Source organism: Protopterus annectens, chromosome 6.part1 (genome assembly GCF_019279795.1).
Source record: "Protopterus annectens isolate FY-2018-M chromosome 6.part1, PAN1.0, whole genome shotgun sequence".
NCBI classification, from domain to species: domain Eukaryota; kingdom Metazoa; phylum Chordata; order Ceratodontiformes; family Protopteridae; genus Protopterus; species Protopterus annectens.
In genome coordinates, this window is record NC_056738.1 from 58,357,886 (window position 1) to 58,378,405 (window position 20,520).

The window sequence follows — 20,520 nt, forward strand, 5'->3', positions numbered from 1 at the left end:
TGTCCATGTATCTGCATATGTTTTTGTTAAAGGTGTCTGATTTCTGCCTTGTCTATACTTCCTTGAGTCCTAGCTTCATGAATACTCCTCTCACTGAGTTTAACTCCTTGGATTGAATTCTCCATTTGCTGTTTTTTTATGGGAAATTACTACCAGCGCAGTTTTTAAGCATGCACCAGAAATGATCCTTTGTTTTTTTGGGAGATTTATATCTTTTTCATGTTTGTGTGTCCACTGTGTTTGTATATGTAATTTCAAGGGGTTGTGGGGGGGGGGGGGGCTTGCTCAGTGGATTTACACCTGATCTGTTTAACTCAATGAGTATAGTCATCAGTGAGTTACACATCAATGATTCATAGAAGTCTGATTTCATTTTGTACCCCAAGCACATGCAGGTAGGTGAATTGAGAGTTTTCAGATTGGTTCAAGTTGTCTGGACAGTCTGAGTGTGTAATACACTATGACCTGTGAGAGACTGCCATATCATCTGAGACTGGTTTGCTGCTTTATTCCTCTGTGAAATTATAACAACTCCTTTTGCCTTTCAGAAAAGGTTCCAACTCCTATGCCCCTTAATTGCACAAACTGTATTTTCAGAATGAATGGATACAAGGACATATAAATGATTCACAGACAGATATGCTACCAGCTATGGTACACTGATTTATGTTTGCTCACTGTTACATTTATTTATTTATTTGTTTTTATTAAATAAAAAAAAAACATTTTGTTTAGTCACTACTCTATTATCTAATTAAGATGACATATTAAAATATGTTTACGAGGCAGACATGTTATACTGGGTAATTTTGTGATATGTCATACATATAATCAATGACACAGTTAATTAGATAAAATAAGAAATTTATTAGATATTTCCAGCAGCATCACATTTCCAGTTTACCTTTATCTAATTAAACATTTCAAATAATTAAACAAGTTCCTAAATATATATATATAGATATTTATATATAAATATGTACAAGAAATATTTAGAATCTGCACACAAGAAATACACAATCTGATTTACAGTTCAGTAAATGAACAATAAAGGAGTCATTAGTCTCCAATACACAACCAAAAGTACAATACACACAAATCCATATACTGCAAATATGAAAAAAGAGGCACCAGCAACCTATATAAGCCATAAAATATATATCTTACAAGAATATACTTCTAAAAATTCAATGATTCAGCTCTTCTGTTAATGTTTTACAGACTATTTATTGTACTCAGATTGGTAAAGATAATGTATCTCCAAGTAATGATACATTCTTATGTTTCAATAAATATATTTGTTTCCCTAAAAAACATGGTCTAAGCCATGAAAACTAAAAAAAGTTGGTTTATTCTCCAAATGAAGTTAATGGTGCTCATTTAACATTAATGAGTGATTGATAGGATGCCCAAGAAATATTACAATAAAGAAAATGACTACACTGAAACCCATGACAAAGTTCCTTTTCTTAAAAGTTGGCAAACAGCAACCAAACCTTCATACTGAAGTCTTCAACTGTTTCTAACACAATACTGGCCACTTAGTATAAGCACTGTGTGATATGCATATACTTTCTACTCTTCAATTTCTTCCAGCAGGAGACTTTGAATAATTTAAGTATGAACCATTCCAGCGCAAGATTCACATTACTGTGTAGCTTTGTTTGGTATATTTTATATAATTAATTACCTAGTGACTGCTTATGGAGTTTTGTACTTTGGTGTTCAAATCCTAATGTCAGACTTCCTTCCTAATCACCCATCATCAACTCTTGGCCTGAACAAATACCCTTTTCTCTCCAAATCACATGAAAGTTTATGGGAAGCAACCATTACGCTGCATGTAGCCACCTTCATTGAAAAATATTTACCATTTATAAGCCTATGGCTCTTTGAGATAGTTTTGCAAGACCAAAGAGTTTATATGCATGTGATGCTTCTCATCTGATCTGATGTGATGGTACAATTCAATCTGCCTTTCTTAAAAATCTCACATTTTCATTTTACAATGAGGCAGTATTCTTCTAACAATGTACAGACATTTCAAGAACACTGTATTTACTTTTAAGGCTTAAAACATTTTCCCTTTCTACAGTAGTCATCCTTAAAAATACAAATAAAATCAGGTATGCAACACATATTTTCAGGGATTAATTCAAACATGTATACATTAAAATATGTTATCTGGCTGTTGGAGCAGCACACATTTCAGTCAAAGTTTCCTTATCAAATGGTCCCAAAACACAAGTGTACAAAGTGTGTTGCTGATACATGAGAGGGAAATTAAGTCCAGCAATTTACATAAAATATACTCTGATTAGAAGTCTTAATCATATGGATTTTTACTTACAAAAACATTGAAATCTACTGAAATCTAAAGTGATAAAATTGTGTGCTTTGTGAAACTGTTGTTGAAGTGACTCATCTTAATGCATTTCCAGTTCTTCCCATTATATGAGGTATTCATAAAAATCAGTAGTAAATGCACACACTACCAGGAAAATAAGGTATTGTTTTAAAATGAAAGTATCAATGCTGAGAAAAATCTGTCAAATTTACAAATATACAATATATTTATAACATTATATTGCGATAGGTTCAGTGCAAAGATATACATATAGTACATCGTAATAAAAAATCTGATAAAAATATAAGTTGGCAGAAGTCATACAACAAGGCATATCTTCCGGTGATCTGTAAGGTACACTTGTAAAACCTTTATAAAGAATTAAGTCCAAATCTTGTTCTTAAAAGTATACAAAAATATTATATGTGCAAAGACAAGGCTGTTGTGTTTTGCAAGGTCCATCGTATGGTTATACTTCATATTCTTTTTTGACAAGATTAGCTGTGTCTTTAAATGAATCATCTGTTGGTGAATATGTTGAAATCTGTTCTTTCTTTTCAGAAATATGTACTGCTGAGGAAGCAGCAGAGACATTTTCAGGTTCTTTTGTCTCTTTTTTCTCCTGTAAAAGCACAATATATACAAGAATTGGCAATAATTTCATAATGCATACACAATATCTATCAACAATACTAATGGAGAACTAATACTATATTAAAATTTGTTAAAAATCTCAAGATTAAGATTCAGTTTGCTTCAATGTCTTAATCAGTTCTTTTAAACCTCTATCTGCCATGTGCAATATAGCAATCAGGTTGCTGACAGTCATTAAAAGATTGAAAGGAATTTGCAAAGTACGTAATTGTTGTGTCTTAGCAATATGGACTAGGAAGAGCTGAAAAGGGTTCTGTACCAGTCCACACACCCAATCAACAAACAAATAAATAGCTAAATAAATAAAATGGAAAGTTGCAATTAGTATTACAGCACTAGGTATTACATGCCATGTGAGTTTACTGACTTACTAAATGCAATTACTCAGTAGAGGAATGCATAAAATGCAGACAAATGGGTAGACAGGTAGAGACAGATAAAGCGTGCTTCTTCACCCCATTTACCCGTTTGAGTACGCAGCTGAACTGTCACTAGCCTCACTCACAACCCTCATGCACTGCCCATAAAATACCAGCATGAGTATCAAGGATATTAGTATGTTCTGCTACAGAAGGCTCAGTCCAAAACAAAAAGACAATGCTGAAAAGTAAAGGGTGAAAAAGAAAATTTTAACTGCTCAATGCACATACCTTTGTATTCAGTATTGTAACTCCTCATTTCTGTAGATGGACATGTGTCTGAACTAAAGAAGGACAATGAGAACAAAACTGACTGACAAGAATGTGTACAGATATTTATCTGCAGGCTGATGGGGATGGTCAGAGGATTCTGACTGGCAAGTGTTTTTATTCTACATATTCAGTAAAAATCATCACGTGCAAGCTTTTGTTTGCTACAACAGATCTATGTAACAGCAAAGGAAAAAAAGGTGATCATATCTGCATGAAACAGGTGATCGTGGAGGGATCCCAGGATTTGGAAAGCGGTAACTACATAGAGAATAAAGGATAGTTGATTGGGACTGCACTAAAACATGACTGCAATTATTTAAAATACACATTAGATATCAATATATTCATGGCTGGGGCAGCAGGGCAATAGCTGGATTTGCAAGTTTGGAAAAAAGGCTTCATTAAGTGCATCACATGGTCAGAAATGATACTGCGAGGCTCATTGGGTTATCATAACTTAGACTTCTTTATGGAGCCACAGAACACACTCCATTTATGACTATGAAATAAATCACAATGCAGGCCATGGTGCAACCTTAATTCCTTTAAACAAAGAACTCACAGTGCCAATAAAGAGTACCTTTTTGCACGGTATTCCAGCATCCTGACTGTTAAATGTTTTATCACAATTCCCACTGTCTGGCAAACATCTGCACAACAGTTCATTTTAGCCAGACAGCATTTATAAATTAATATTGGACAAAAGGAAGTATTCAAAAAAGTAACAAATTTCACATTTTAGTGTGAATGCCAATATAAGAATACAGCCAGGACAGATAAGTCTATACTCTGTCACTTTTTCACAAGTTGAAAAACAAACTTTAATCAATAGACAAGTGTATTTTTGATTAAGTAATCTGGCTCTATTAAGATGGCAGCAACTGACAGTTGAAGCTGGGAGTAGTCTGTGTTTTTCAATGCTATTTTGTGCCAGAAAAGTAATTTTCTCTGTTTTATGTGACCATTTAATTCTGTACTGGATGCTGTCAATTTGCAATGTCCACTTTATTTTTATCAAGCTATTATGCTTTTGCTATATGTTTTTTGGTTCTTCTCTGTGATTGATCTGAAATCTGTGTCTTACAGTAAACATTTACAAGATCACTTTTGGATTTGCAGAATTGCAAAGATTTGGATTTGGGACTCTAACAGAATCAACCCCCAAGTTTATAGGCAACTGATTACAGGTAGGAGTAAGTGCTTGTTTAAGGTGGGTTCACTGATAATACAGTAGAAACCTGTGAAGTTTCCAGTGTTTCCAGTTCAAGAGGAGTCTAAGTTTTCCTGAACAGAAAGACACTCAGAAACCAGTGTGTGTGCGTGTTGTGGGGGGGCAGTCTTCCTCTCATGCTGTTTGATTGTCAGCAAAAGTCCTGGTAGCTGGATTGCTGGGCAATATGTTTCAGGACACGTGAAAAAGCAAAGATACTGTCTGTCCTTCCAAGTGCCAAGCCATATGTTCATTTAAGAGGTGGTGAGTATTGTCATTGTTGTATTCATCCACTAAGGAATTATGTAAGAGATTTTTTTTATTTACTAAACATTTTGCACCAGAAACTTTGAGCTGCATAGACCATTCACCAGAGTTTTGCGTTGTTTTATCTTAAAAGTCACAAATAACATATCAAAGTCTTTACTTATTTGTGTCAGATACTCCTAATTACCATTAAATGGACAGCCTAACTTATTGGAATGTGTACCCATATGTCTAACTCTTATGGAATGCTAAAACAGGCGCACAGTAAGAAACTCCAAGGTGAACAGCCTCTGGCATTGTTAGAACAATGTAGGCATGGAATGTTGGCAAGCCAGATCTGTAACTTTGGGATAAGGATTGGCTCTAATGACTGGGTCAGATAGGCTTGGTTGTGAAACAGGGCTGGGCACATGCCGCTGCTAGATGAGGTGTCACCCCTCACCATACCACACCCCACACCCCCACCCCCATGAAGAAATTCAATGAAGCACAGGTAAACTGCACAAGTAGCTATGACTCTCTTAAGTTAGCCAAATGGCTCCTCATACACATGAATGGGTGAAAAAGATTCACACTGTCCCTAACTACTATCTAGCAAAATCATAGCCAAATGAATGGACTTGTCTGAATCAGATGGGAAAGAAGACTCTCTTGAGATTGACTGTAGTCTGGCACTGTTCATTGATCGCCCCAAAACATTTTACAGGGAACTGGGAAAAAAAGTAAAAGAAATAAAAACACCAACAAAAAAAAAAGAAGAAATAGACACATTTAGGGGGAATATCTACGAAGACCCTATGGAACATAACAAAGATACATAATGGACAGAAGAAGTAAAAGTAGCAGTTTATGAAGTTCAAAGATACAGGATATGAAATGGGATGAAGTACCAGCCAGGGAAACTGAAACAAAATAAACTTCTGGCTAAAAGTATTAACATCTTTACACAAAGATTTAGCTCTGAGTAAGAACTACTTTATATGAGCATCCTGGACAGACAATAACCTGGTTAATAACAGGAAAAACAATACTCCTCCTTAAGAGTGAACCTGCTAGCTATCCTAAAAACCACAGACCAATAACTTGCTTTCAGTAATATATAAACTATATAATGGAATGGATGCTGACATATTTTATAGTCATTTAGAAGAAAACTCAATCATGGCAATAGAACAAAAGGATAAAACAAAGTTGTATGAAACAAAGGATAATTTATTATTAAATAAAGTCATAATGAAGAATTACAAAAAAGGGAAGAATCTAAGTATGTTAAGGATAGATTACAAAAATGGATTTGACAGCATCCCACACTCATGGATAAAGGTGTGCTTACAGATGTATAAGATACACCCCACACTGATCAATTATATTACAGTGATGATGAAACAGTGGCAAACCATTTTGCAACTAAGCCACAATAAAGGACAAATTATTATCCCAGGGATAAAAATTGAAAAGGGGATAGTTCAGTGTGACTCGCTTTTTCACCACTGCTCTTTTGTCTTGCCTCAACCTATTAAGTTGTCTACTTAACAGAATAGGTTATGGTTATAATTTGGCTCCCAGAAAGCAACAAAGTGTAAAGACTTCTTGCCTTCTTTCTGTGGATGATTGAAAATTGAATAGCAAATCAGATGAGGAGCTGAAAGCACAACTGGAAGTGGTCAAAACTTTCTCAGATGATATAAGGTTACCTGGTCTTGATAAGTGTGCAAAAGCAAAATTTAAAGCAGGAAAGCTGCAGCACCAAGAGAATATCAGTCTGGGACAGGAATGTGATATAAAGGAATCAGAGCAGGAGGGAGTGTATAAATATTTGGGAATGGATGAAAGATTGTGAATAAAACATGAACAAATGTGAACAAAACTCAGTAAGGAATATTTTAGAAGACTAAAATTAATATTGATAATAGCCCTGACATCTCGGAGCAAAGTCCAAACTATAAACCGATTTGCTCTTCCTGTTCTAACTTACAGTTTTGGGGAGATTGACATGCCCCAAAATGTACTGGAGCAGTTGGACATAAAAACAAGAAAAATGCTTCACTCTCATCAAATGATATATAAAAGTCAGTGTATACCAAGATTATATATTCCTTGTTCTGAAGGAGATGTGGGCCTACTTGAAAATGATTACTTGTATAGGTCTGCAATCGCAGAACTGCATACATATCTGGTGACCACACTAGATCCAAACATAGTGAAATTTTTAAAACATGAACAGAACTAATCCAAGATGACTTCCCTGATTAATTTAGTAGAAACTTATTTGTGTCAAGCAGAAATGAAAATCAAAACAGTAGTAGACAAAAATCAAGCAGCAATTGAATGTGCCAAAAAACAAAAGGAAGTATATAAGGTGAATGATCAAATGAGAAATCAAGAAATTTGGAGAAGGCATAAATATAGCTCCAAGTGCAGAAAACTCCTGGAACAACCTCATGTTAATCAGGATCTATCACAGGAATGGTTAAGGAGTGATGAATTTAAAACAAAAGATGAAAGGTTAATATTGGCAGCCTAGGACAGTGGGCTACATACATGACGCTTTACAAAGTCTATTGAACATGTGGGAGAAGAAGACAAATGCAGGTTTTATACAACAGAACTGTAAACAGTTGCACATCTTGTTGCTGGGTGTGAAACACTAATGTCAGACAGCCTATGTACTGAAAGGCATATTAATGTGGGAAGACTGTTGCATTGGGGATTGTGCAAACATTAAAATACTGAAGTACCTGAGAAGCACTGGAAACATGAGTCACAAAGCATTATAGAGAATGATGAAGTTTATATCACATGGGATCACCCATTAACAGTTCAAAAAATAGATAAGAGAAAACCAGATATAGTAGTCCATGAAAAAAGACAAAGGTAGCATTGATCATTGAAATTGTTACATCAAGTGATTACAGTGTCTTATATACAGTAACACAAAGTTGTAGAATACCCAGGATTTGCAGGCAAAAACAAGGGCAATGCAGAAGAAGGATACCCAGACAGTTCTAATCATAATAGAAGCAATGAGTCTCATAAAAAAGAATTTAAAGTTGTATTTAGATATTCTACCAATACATTCTGGGCACACTGTGGGTACTGGAAGGAACACTTTTAGCTAACATCAAAGACTGAAAAATACAAATTTCATGAATTGTAATCTTACTTTGAGTTAGAAATAAGGTCTATTCCCATCATGGTATTAGAAACCCAAAAGACTTAGAGAAATTAACCTAAGAAAACCAAAACTGTATACCAGTGGAAGGTCTTGTAAAACAGAATGTATATGTTAATTTTGTTCTTGTGAGTTCAGCACCATTATCAATCACCATCTGGAGGTCTGATGAGACTATATGTTAATTTTTCATCAACATATTTTTACTGTTCACTATGGTGATACCTGAAGGCAGAGACTTGTGTTAATTTTCTTCAGACTACAATCTGAGGTATTTCTCAAGATGAAAACTAGCAGAGAACTGCAACCCTGTGCAAATGAGTGACTGTGATAAAGTTAAGTGCAAGCTGGTTCTGTATGTGGCAACACTCACCCAGTCGGGCAGACTAAGTGCTGCAGGGGTGGCTGTGTGTTCAGAAGGTATACTACATAACAGAAGTTGTTTTTATTTTAAGTTGGCAAAGTTTTACAATTAAAAAAACTTTCTTAATGAAAGATTGCTTATTTAATGTCTCTACTTATTATGATATATAATATATATGTAGTGCATGGAACGTCATGATTACACTCCAAAACTGAACCAGTTAAGCACTTCTGTAATGACATAACCAACCATAACAGCTCTTACAAATATTGCACACCCACTAAGTGGTATTGCAGCCCAGTATCAGGAAAGGGACATTCCTTCACTTTCAATGGTCCCTGAAAATCTTCACATATATATATATATATATATATATATATATATATATATATATATAAAAATATGTATGGGTGAAAGTTTGCAGACATGACTCTGTAAATAACTTATTTAAATTATTTAAATTAAGACAGCATTTGAAAACAGTCTCTGACATTTCCCTGCAATTATGTTTACTTATTGTCTACGTGACAGCACTTGCAGTAAACACTTCAGGTTTTATTTTTTCTGTACCTAGTAGTGCATGGAGTAGATAAAACTCCATGCAATACAAAGAGTTATGATCGGGTGTCCTTATGAACTAAAGTATGAAAAAGACATTGTTAGGTGAGGCAGCAGTGCTTGTCTGCCTTATGAGCATGGGCATGTCACTTGGGTAATCTGCGTCAGTTATGCTGACTGCAGGCTACTGTCATATGAACAGGAAGTGAAGTGCGTGTTAACTGCTGAGGTTTGAATGTATTAGTATAATGCCTAGGAGACCTGTAAGGCTATGTTAAGGATTCTTTTAGTACCTCAGCATACAGTAGAAAGTTGATTATCTGAACTAATTGAGACCAAGGGTAGTTTGGATAATCAAACATACATTGAACTTGGTAAAAAACTGCTAAAATCTTGTTTTTTTCTGCACTCAGGGAATACACTTATCAACTATTCAGCAAGTCCAGTGAAGAATTTTTTTCACACACAAGCTGGCTACAAGTTCAAAAAACATGCACAAGCTAATATGTATAATGTTTACACATTCAAACTTTACGATTTTTCTAACCCAAAAACATTGGAAGACTGGGTTCAGATAATTGACGTTTCGGATAATCAACATTCGGATAATTGACTCTCTATTGTATGTGGATTTAATGACATTATTCTGGAGGATATGAATTCCAACAGCTGTGTGGTGTAAGTGGTTGGCCTTTAATTTAAAGCAGTGTTAACTTCTTTGATATATATATATATATATATATATATACACACACACACACACACATATATATATATATATATATATACACATACACACATACATATATATACACACATACACAGACACACACACACACATATATATATATATACATACATACATACACACATACATATACATATATATATATATATATATATATATATATATATATATATATGTATATATATATATATATGTATATATATATATGTATATACATATATATATATATATATACATATATATATATATATATATGTATATATACATATGTATATATATATATTTATATATATATATATATATATATAGATACATACACGGGTCCACTATGTAATCTCAAAATACTGAAATCCCGAATTTCAGTATTTTGAAATTACATAGCCGAAAACCCAACCACAAAACACAATTCTGAAACCACATAACAGTGAAATTCAAAATCCCCAAGGTACTCTACACATACAACACACACACACACACCCCACAATCAAATAAATGATTCTACACTACAAATAAGCAGGGGGCAAGCCCCCCTGCACACCCCCACTTATATATTCTAACTCCGAGATCGCACAGACACACAAACAAAACTCACACCCACACATTTAACAGTCCCTCACGCACACACATCAGAGTCACAACACACACTTACACACACTAAAGCCCCTAACCAACACACTTACACATACATACTTACCTAAACTTCCACCCATCCATGCACATACAACACCAGTGGAAGTGGAAATTCAACATCTCCATGCTGCGGGATTTTTAATTTCTAGCTTTTGGCGGTTTCGGAACTTTGAGTTTTCGGTTATGTAATTTCGAAATACTGAAATTCAGGATTTCAGTATTTCGAGATTACATAGTGGAGCCATATACACACACATATATATACATATTATATATATATACACACACACACACACACACACACACACACACACACACACACACACACACACACACACACACACACACACACACACACACACACACACACACACACACACACACACACACATATATAAATATATTAGAGAGACAGAGAGACTCATAGTAGGGAATAATTGCAGGTTGTAAATGTGCTTTTGCTATACTGCTTTAAAGTATTTAAGTGCTAGTACATTGTCTACAGATGACGTGAGGGCAGAATATGGTTTTATGGTAAGCAGAAGTCTGACAGACATGTCCAATGAGCTTAGACATCTGACAGACATGTCCAATGAGCTTAGACATCTGATAGACAGGTACAATGGTCTGGAGGAGGTTATAGGACTGTTGGATAATGGGTCACAAGTATTTTGCAATTTTAGCAACCAGTGACAAGATTTATGGAGTTGCCTACTTTCCTGTATTTGAAAAGGCTACTAAGGAACTGTGATTGCTTCACTTTTAATTGTAGACAGTCCATGTGGAAAGTTGCAAACAACATAACCTAAGAGTATAACAGTGACAGGTGAAAAGAGTAGGGACCCACTGGCTGCAACCTAGCATGGTGCAGCTCTGCTCATATAAGAACAAAGCCAAGTAAAGAGGGAGAAAATTAAGTACACAATAAGACCCTCATAGCCAATCAGAACATTGGGTGCTAGCAGCCCCTCAGCAAATGCATACAAAGAAACTCCAAGAGTTCCCATGTCCTACAAGGTCAAAGTGCAGAAAAGTACAGTTTTGTACCTGCCATAAATGTAGATGTTTGAGTGCTAATACAGCTGCAGTCATAACAGATGGGTTCTTCTGCCGTCAAGCGGGTCCTCGGTCGGCCGAATTCCAAAGTCTAGGTCTGGCGTCGGTTGTCGTCGCCTCTTCCCTGACGTCAGCGCGACAGGGGTATAAAGGAACCAGCTGACGCCATTTTCTTCAGTTTTTCTTGCCCCAGATGTCAGGTGCCCCCAGAAGGAAGGCAATACATAAATTTGTGTGATAATGCAGTGCAATATAATCAAAATACAGTAGTTGCAGGCAAATACATCATAAATGAAAACCCCAATCAAATTGTAAGAGGATGTGTTAGCCTATAGGCCTGTCCCAAGAGGGGAAGGAGGGAGGGAAACCTGGACTGCAGCTGTATTAGCACTCGAACATCTACATTTATGGTAGGTACAAAACTGTACTATGTTCATCGTGCATATAGCTGCAGTCATAACAGATGGGTAGAATCCCAAAGCTAAGAAAGGGGTGGTAGGCACTAGGTGGAACTAGGAGGAGCCAAAATGCCCTGCAAGACTGCAGTGGCAAAGCCTGCTCTAGATTTGGAGTATAATGGTAGGTTGTAGTGCTTGGAGAAGGTATGCACAGAACTCCAAGTGGCTGCTTCCAAAATATCCTTGGTAGGAACTCCTCTGAGGAAGGCTGCAGAGGTGGCTGTGGCCCTGGTGGAATGAGTTCTAATGCCTGTAGGAACAGTTTTGCCATGAAAGGAATAGCAAAAGCGTATGCAGTGGGCTATCCATTTTGAGATTGTCTGTTTGGAAATTGGCTTCCCTTGAGCTCCTACTGCATAGGCCACAAAGAGCTGTTCTGATTTTCTGAAAGGCTTTGTTCTGTCCAAATAATAACGCAGTTGTCTGTGGATGTCCAAGGAATGTAGTAATCTCTCCCCTTTGTTTTGAGGATTAGGATAAAAAGTAGGTAAATGTATGGCCTGATTTAAAGCTACCCTGGATACCACTTTAGGCATAAAGGACGGGTTGGTTCGTAAGGAAACTCTGTCCTGATGGAAGATGATAAAGGCTGGACAGCCATGAGAGCCTGTAGTTCTGAAACTCTATGAGCTGAGGTGATAGCCAGAAGGAAAGCTGTTTTCCAGGACAAATATTGCAAATCTGATGAGGCAGCTGGCTCAAAGGGAGGCAAGGTCAGTTTTTCCAGAATGAAATTAAGATCCCAAGCAGGTATTGGTTGTTTCCTTGGAGGCCTTAAATTCTTAGCCCCTCTGAGGAACTGTCTTAAGAGAGGGTGAGAGAATAAAGGTGGATCAGTGTTGTATTCTGCAGAAATGGCTGAGGCATGGATTTTGATGGAGGAGAAAGTAAGTCCACTGCTTAGCAGTTCAGCCAAATATTGTAGTATTTGAGGTAAATTCAGTTTTCCAGGATCCTGGCCCTTTTTCTCATTCCAGACACAAAAACGTTTCCATTTTGCGGAGTAAGCTTTTCTAGTTGATGGCCTTCTGGCCTCCAAAATGACATCCTGCACCTCCTTGGAGAGTAGGGCCTGTTGTGATGCTAAGGAATCTTCCATGCGGCTAGACTGAGTGTTTTTAGCTGGCTGTGAAGAGTTTTGAAACTGTGCTGAGTCAGATGAAGAGGCATTAGAGGCAGGGTCCATGGTGGGGAATGCGTCAGGCTCCTCAGGAGTGGGTACCAGTGTTGCCTCGGCCAGTCCGGAGCAATGAGGATCATCTTTGGTCTGTCTGCTTTGGTCTTTAATAGAACTTTGGGCAGCAGAGGAAGAGGAGGGAAGGCATAAACTGTCATTGATGTCCAAGTGAAGGAAAGAGCGTCCACTCTCCAGGCCTTTGGATGGAAGATCCTTGAGCAGAATTTTTCAATTGATGATTCTTGTGGGAGGCAAAGAGATCTATGTCTGGCCTTCCCCATTCTTGGATTATTTCTGTAAAAACTTTGGATGCAATTTCCATTCGTGTGGATCTGTCATATTCCTGCTTAGGTTGTTTGCCAGCGTGTTTTCCTTGCCTGGCAAGTACTGTGCTTGTAGTTCCATTTGTAAGTCCATGGCCATGTTCCAAAGTGACATGGCCAGTCTGCATAGGGGGTAAGAATGTGTTCCTCCCTGTTTGTTTATGTACCACATAACTGTGGTGTTGTCCGTTCTTATCAATAGTTGACCTGGTTGTAGAAGGTCCTTGAAAGCTATAATAGCATTTATTACTGCTAGCATTTCTTTTTGATTGATGTGAAGGTGCTTTTCTTTTTGGGACCATTTGCCCTGAATGCACCGGTCTGTCATGTGCGCCCCCCAGGCGTAGTCCGAGGCGTCTGTTGTGATGACTTGATTTGCTTGAGGCTTGCTGAATGGGAGACCCGTGTTTGTTTGACATGCTTGAGCCCACCACAGAAATTCCTTTTGCAGGCATGGAATTAGTGGTATTATTGTTTCCAATCTGTGGCTGTGTTGAGACCATATGTTTTTCAGGTATCAATGTAATTTCCTCATATGCAGCTTTGCACATGGGATTAGTAAGATGCAAGATGCCATGAATCCCAGAACCTGCAGGATTTTCCCTGCAGTCAGCCTGGTGCAATTTGCTAGTGTTCTGAAGTATTGAATTAGTTGCCCTTGCTTCTCTGGCGTGAGGTAGGCCATCTGGGTGTTTGTGTCCAAAATGGCACCCAGGAAAATTATCTTCCGAAAGGGTATTAGCCTTGATTTCTTTTTGTTGACTGTGTATCCCAGAGAGTTCAATAACATTATTACATAAGCCAGATGTTTCAGAAGAATGTGCTTGCTGTCCGCTTGGATCAGGCAGTCGTCCAAATAGGGGTATATTGGTATCCCTTGAAGTCTGCAGTAGGCAATTACTGATGCCAGGCATTTCGTGAATACTCTGGGCGCAGTAGATAAGCCAAAGGGCAATGCAGAGAATTGATAATGGGTTGAACCTGCAAGAAATCTGAGGTACCTTCTGCAATTTTGTCTGATTGGGACATGCAGGTATGCCTCCTTGAGGTCCAATGTTACCAGCTAAGACTCCTTGCCCAGCATGGGAAGAAGTTGCTGTAGAGTGAGCATCTTGAATTTTGGTACGAGTAGAAATGTGTTTAGGATGGATAGATCCAAAATAGGTCTCCAGTCTTTTTCCTTCCTTGGCACCAGAAATAGCCTGGAATAAAAACCTTGACCTTGTTCGTGCGTAGGTACCTCTTGAATAGCTTTCATGTTTATGAGATCTGAAATTTGCCTTTGTGCCTCTGCCCTTTGATTGTGTGGCAGGTTTGGCATGCCTCTCATTTTTGGAAGGGTGTGAAAATGGAATTTGTAGCCTCTGTTTATAATGTCCAGGATCCATTTGTCCTTTGTGACAACATGCCAATTTTTTTTTTGAGAATAATGCCAGCTTTCCTCCTAAGGGGGCTGCCATTTGAGACCTGGTTGGCATGCAAAGGGGAAAGTCATTGGGTTTGCTTTCTGTAAGATTGCGAATTGTCCTCACCACCTCTTTGTGTAGGAGCTTGCCATTGTCTGCCTCTATACGATCCTTGGGATTGTCCTCTGCCCCTTGGGCGCCTGTATCTGCCTCTTTGGGGTCTGTCTGTGGCAGGAAAGGACCAGTTTTTGGAAGTCCAATTTCTACTAAAACGTGGGGGTTGAACCTGTAGAAATTCTTTCACAGTTTGCATTGATTTAGCCTTTTCCTCCATTTTCCGTAATACTTCCTCAGCATTAGCACCAAATAGTACATCCTTTTGAAGAGGGGCGTCTAGTAATTTAGCTTTGACATGATCAGGCAAGGCTTGTTCCTTGAGCCAGGCATGCCTACGTATGACTGATCCTGTAACAGCAGCTCTACATGAGGCCTCTAGAGCATCAAAACCACATTGTAAGGTATGCTTACCCACTTGTTCTGCACTATGCATCAAATCCTGCAACTCCTTCAAGTCTGGTTGTTCAGGTTGTGACATTTTACTTTTCAATTGTGATAACAAAAACTGTTGGTATTTTAGCATATGAAACTGACAGTTTAAGGCCCTCATGGATAAGGTAGCCGAGGTATATACCTTTTTTCCCCACCTTTCTAAGGATCTGGAATCTCTCTCGGAAGGCAATGGATTTTTGGCAATGGAGGCCTTAACTCCCTTGGGGCCCTGTGAGATGGTTTCTGGGTCAGCAGCATGGCTTTTGTATAGAAATTGGTGTGAGTCAGGAACTCTGTAGTACCTGTCAGGCTTAACTGGAGCTGGAGGTAGAACAAGAGAAATTCCTTGAGCCTTTTCTTGGAATCTGAATAATCCTGGCCTTCCCAGTGGAAGTGTTCCCTTAAGGTATGCAAAGTTTCCCCAAATGAGTAATCCTCAGGGGGGGATACAGAAGGGATGGACTGCTCCGCATCAGAGTCTTCAAAAGGGGAGTAAGACTGTTCCTGATCATCAGAGTGCTCTGAAATAATGGAGCCCTGATCAGAGGAGGGGGGATCTTCCTCCACTCTGGGCCTTTTGTCCGGTGGGGGCTGAGAACCTCTGATTAGAGTAATTAAATCCTTAGCCATTTTAAGCATCTGTTTCTTAGGCATGGGGCCTGGAGATGGGCCCTGTGTAGCTGGTCTCTTAGAGTGCATGGTTGCTTTAGACTTTGTGAAAGCCTTGAGGAAGGTCTGAAGACACCTTGAGTGGAGGTGGACCTGTTCACATTCTGTGTTTCAACGCCAAGTGTGGCTTTGGTATCTGTAGTCGGGGTTTGGGCTGAGGAGCCTGCGACCTCGGGCACAGGAGACACCATCAAAGATGTGTCGTCAGTAATCAGGGGCTGCGTAGGCGCCTCGCTGAGAACCAGACCACGTGTAGTCGGCTTTGGCGTGGTGTCGGTAGAGGCCGCGGACCTCGTGTGTCAGTCCTTGTCTTTGCGTTTTTAGACAAAACCGGAGTCGGAGTATCCGATGACATAGTATAGGTAAATGCTTTCCCAAAATAATGCTGGGCGAACTCCGCCCGACGCTTAATAGTGCGTTTGTTGAATGTAGCACAAAAGTGACAGACCGAGACATCGTGGTCTGGGCCTAAACAAGGTATACAGAGGGAATGGAAATCCTTATGCGGTATTTGCTTCCCACAAGAAATACAATTATTAACTTTGTCTGACATCGGTCTGAGGCAAGAAAAGTTTCCCCAATGGGGTACTTAGCTTTTAAGAAGACTTCGGTTTCCAAATTTTTGTAATCTCAGGAGCTGGCCGACCGGCACTTGCGAACTGCTTCTGCTTCGGGCACCGTGCGGCAAGAAAGACTGGAGAAAATGGCGTCGGCTGGTTCCTTCATACCCCTGTCACGCTGACGTCTGGGAAGAGGCGACGACAACCAACGCCGGACCTAGACTTTGGAATTCGGCCGACCGAGGACCCGCCTGACGGCAGGAGAACCCATCTGTTATGACTGCAGCTGTATGCACGATAAACATCTGTTCTAAACACAGAAAACACCTCAGCCAGCCACAGTAGTCTCAAAATCATCTTTAAAAATTAATTATCATTTCTTAGTTTGTGATGGATAGTAAGTGGTCTACCCTGCAGTCTTTTTCAGCTCAGATACATAAAGTGGTGCAGTGGTTTGCACCTGCCCTCAAATGTGTGCAAAGCTGTGAAACACAAGAGAAAATAAAACATACAATAAGGGCCACACAGGCAATTAGAACTTTGAGTGCAAGCAATCTATCAGAAAGTGAATGATCAAAAGACTGCAGATTTCCCTTCTCTCACTAGATCAAAATGCAGAGACTGATCTAAACAGGAAATACCTTAGCAAGCCACCCCAGTCACAAAATCAGCACACAGAGCAATAAAACTACAATAAATGTGCTTCCCTGATGTTCAAAGTCTCACAAGTGGTATAATTCAGCAGTTTTTCAGTTCTGATGTACAGACTGATGCAGTGTGACACACCTGAATTCTGCTTTCCATTTAACTGTACACCATCATCCAACGTCTGTCTTTTCACACGTGAACCACTTGTTAAGTTTTCTGATGCATTCTGTAGACCTGTTAAGCATTTTATTTCTACCTTTATAAACTTAATATAAGTTTATTTCACCTTGCAAGCATACTGTAATGTTAGACCTTGTAATATGGATTTTGTTAGCTACCACACTGGTTGTTTTTTCCATTGTTATTGTTACCGTTATTTGTAATACCATACAACATCTGATATCATGGATATTTTTCTGCGCATGGTGTGTGGTAAGAGTCAATTGTTTTAATGAGCTAATACTTCCTAACTGCAATGAAAGTTATAACTCTTTTAATACATTTTACAGAGTGCCTACTTGTGCCACTGGGATCTGCAGTTTGCTATGTTTTTAGAATAAGACAGAAACATAGGAATGTTTTCCCCCTTTTACTTAGAAAATTATGTTATGAGTTTTCTTGATAAAATATATCTTACTGGGTGTATCTGACTCATCCTCCATTTTTCAATCTAAGCTATTTTGAGACCGTACCTACAGGAAAAGAGTATGGGTGGATCCTCCCTTTCCTTACTAAACAGACATCTTAAGAATTACTGGTGTTATTATATTCAGAGTTGGGAACAGTCCCTAAACAGTTTTATGGATTTTAAGGTGTTTTAAGGTCAATGTTTCATTATGTTTTTATGAAGACGAAACATCCAGTTTGTTTTGCTAACATCCACTAAGCTTCAGGACAAAAGCGATGAACTGTAAATCTTGTGGAGACATTTTGAGTCTTTCAAGTCTATTTGTTTGGCTTGAGTATTTATAGTTTTTGGTTCTTGCCATGAGATTACAATTTTGTTATTATCATGTATGCTATGAGTCTTTGTCTTGGTGGAAATGTTAATGCATGTGCAGTGCAATGACCTTCGTTGCTTGTTTATTTGTAATTCAAAAGTCTGAGATTCAGGTAAATCCTCCAGCCCAAAGCAACTGTTTCTCAGCTAAGAAACACACAAGATTGAACCATTATCAATAAAAAAGTGTAAAAATTACCTCTGCATATACAGGGTTTTCAAAATTAACAGCTGACTTTGGTTTTCTCTTGAAAAAACTCCACTTTGATTCCTGAAAAACATGCATTGCAAGTAAAATTAGTTTATACTGACAATACAACTCACACTCATGCCATAAAAACTTTTGAGCTTCTTTGTTCATAGGAATAATACATTTTTTTATTTTACGAACCAGATTTAATGGCACACATTTCAATTTACCAGCCACTATGAAGTAACTGGTTATTAGTTAACAAACTTTACACTTGTGTATTCTGTATCTTAAAGATGATGAAAAATAGCATTTCTTCCTTTCAGTATGACTCACTGTTGTTTCTAGACTTTCCTTTTGCTATGGCTATCATTAGTGCTGCTAGAAACACTTAGCCATCCATTACACACTAGAGAAGATATCCAGCCAATTTTGTTTGATATATATATATATATATATATATATATATATATATATATATATATATATATATAAATAAATATATATATATTTATGGATCTGCGTCAGTAGATCAAATTGCCATAAAACTGAAAGTCAAATTAATGAGATGAGAAGGTTGCAAGTTCAAAAGAGTGAACGTTTAACATTTTGCAACTGATAAGAACAAAAAAACAGCTGCGTATGTCAGATACCACATGGAGCTTGTGAATGGACATTGCTGTGTACTAGCAAAAACATCTTCTCCATTTAAACATTGGATTTAACATTAACATTTACCATTTTAAATGTTTTTGCAAATTTATCATTTCAAATGTTTTTTGCAGGGGGCAAGCATCCTGCACCCCCCATATGGTGGGCTGTGCCCCCACACCCCCTGAAAATTATATATACTATCTCTGTGCTCACACTACACTGGAGAAAAGGGTAAACTTACTCATCCTCAGTGTACTGTGATCTGGATTCGGAAATTTTGAAAAAGATACATTTTCATTTTAAATGCAGTGTTTAAATGGAGATGTCTTTTGTCAGTACACTGCAATCTCCATGTGGTGTCTGACATGCACAATTTGTTTTTCGTTTTTACCAGTTTCGAAATGTGAAACATTCATTCTTCTGAAATTGCGATCTCATCTCGTTAATTTAAATTTCAGTTGTATGGCAATTCACTCTACTAAACCAAACACATAATCACACAAAAACATACTCGGAGGCTCTAAATAAAGATCTGCCAAAGCAGCAGAGACCTCCAAAGCAGACACCCAAGCAGCCGCTACCCCAAAACAAAACACATGCAACACATATCTCACAAAGCCAGTGTGCCAAACAGTCACAGCCCTTAAGACTAAACAACACACCTGATACACTTGTAATAGGTGACACTATCATCAGGCACACTGACGTCCCGCTCACCAGGCTGAACAAGGAGAGGGTCACGGTGAGCAGCCTGTCAGGCGGTAGGATCCGCCACATAACACAAGCACTCAGGTCACTCCAAGGCAAGTACAAATATGACTCAGTCATTGTCCACGCTGGTGTGAATGACCTGAGACGTACCTCCCTGGACTACATGAAAAGAGACATAAAGGAGCTCTCTGAGCATGTAGCCCAGGCCGGTATGACCCTGGCCTTGAGTAGCATCTTACCCTCACCAAGAATGATGCCACAATATGAAGACAAGATGATCAATTTCAACAATTGGCTTAAGTACTGGTGTCATTCAAAGGGGATCCAATGCCTGTCAGCTTGGGATGATATGCTCAACAAGCCATTATGCTTCACTAGGGACGGCTTGCACCTGTCACCCCTGGGCTTTTGGATATTGGCAAAGGCTCTTGCTACCCCCATAGTGCCTTTTTTAGGCAAGGCTCAAAAGACAAACCC

The 20,520-nt window shown here is 38.3% G+C and overlaps 1 protein-coding gene across 1 annotated transcript in view; it reads right to left on the reverse strand.

Annotated features, from left to right (window-relative positions):
• Positions 1-871: 871 nt before the first annotated feature.
• Positions 872-20,520, reverse strand: part of LRP2 (LDL receptor related protein 2) — a 1,335,386-nt gene continuing 1,315,737 nt past the window's right edge. The window contains exons 78-79 of the mRNA XM_044075346.1: positions 18,688-18,759; positions 872-2,969 (exon numbers count right to left, since the gene is read on the reverse strand). Coding sequence (XP_043931281.1) covers positions 2,817-2,969; positions 18,688-18,759 — 225 coding nt within the window. The 3' untranslated portion in view covers positions 872-2,816. The remainder of the gene's footprint in view (positions 2,970-18,687; positions 18,760-20,520) is intronic.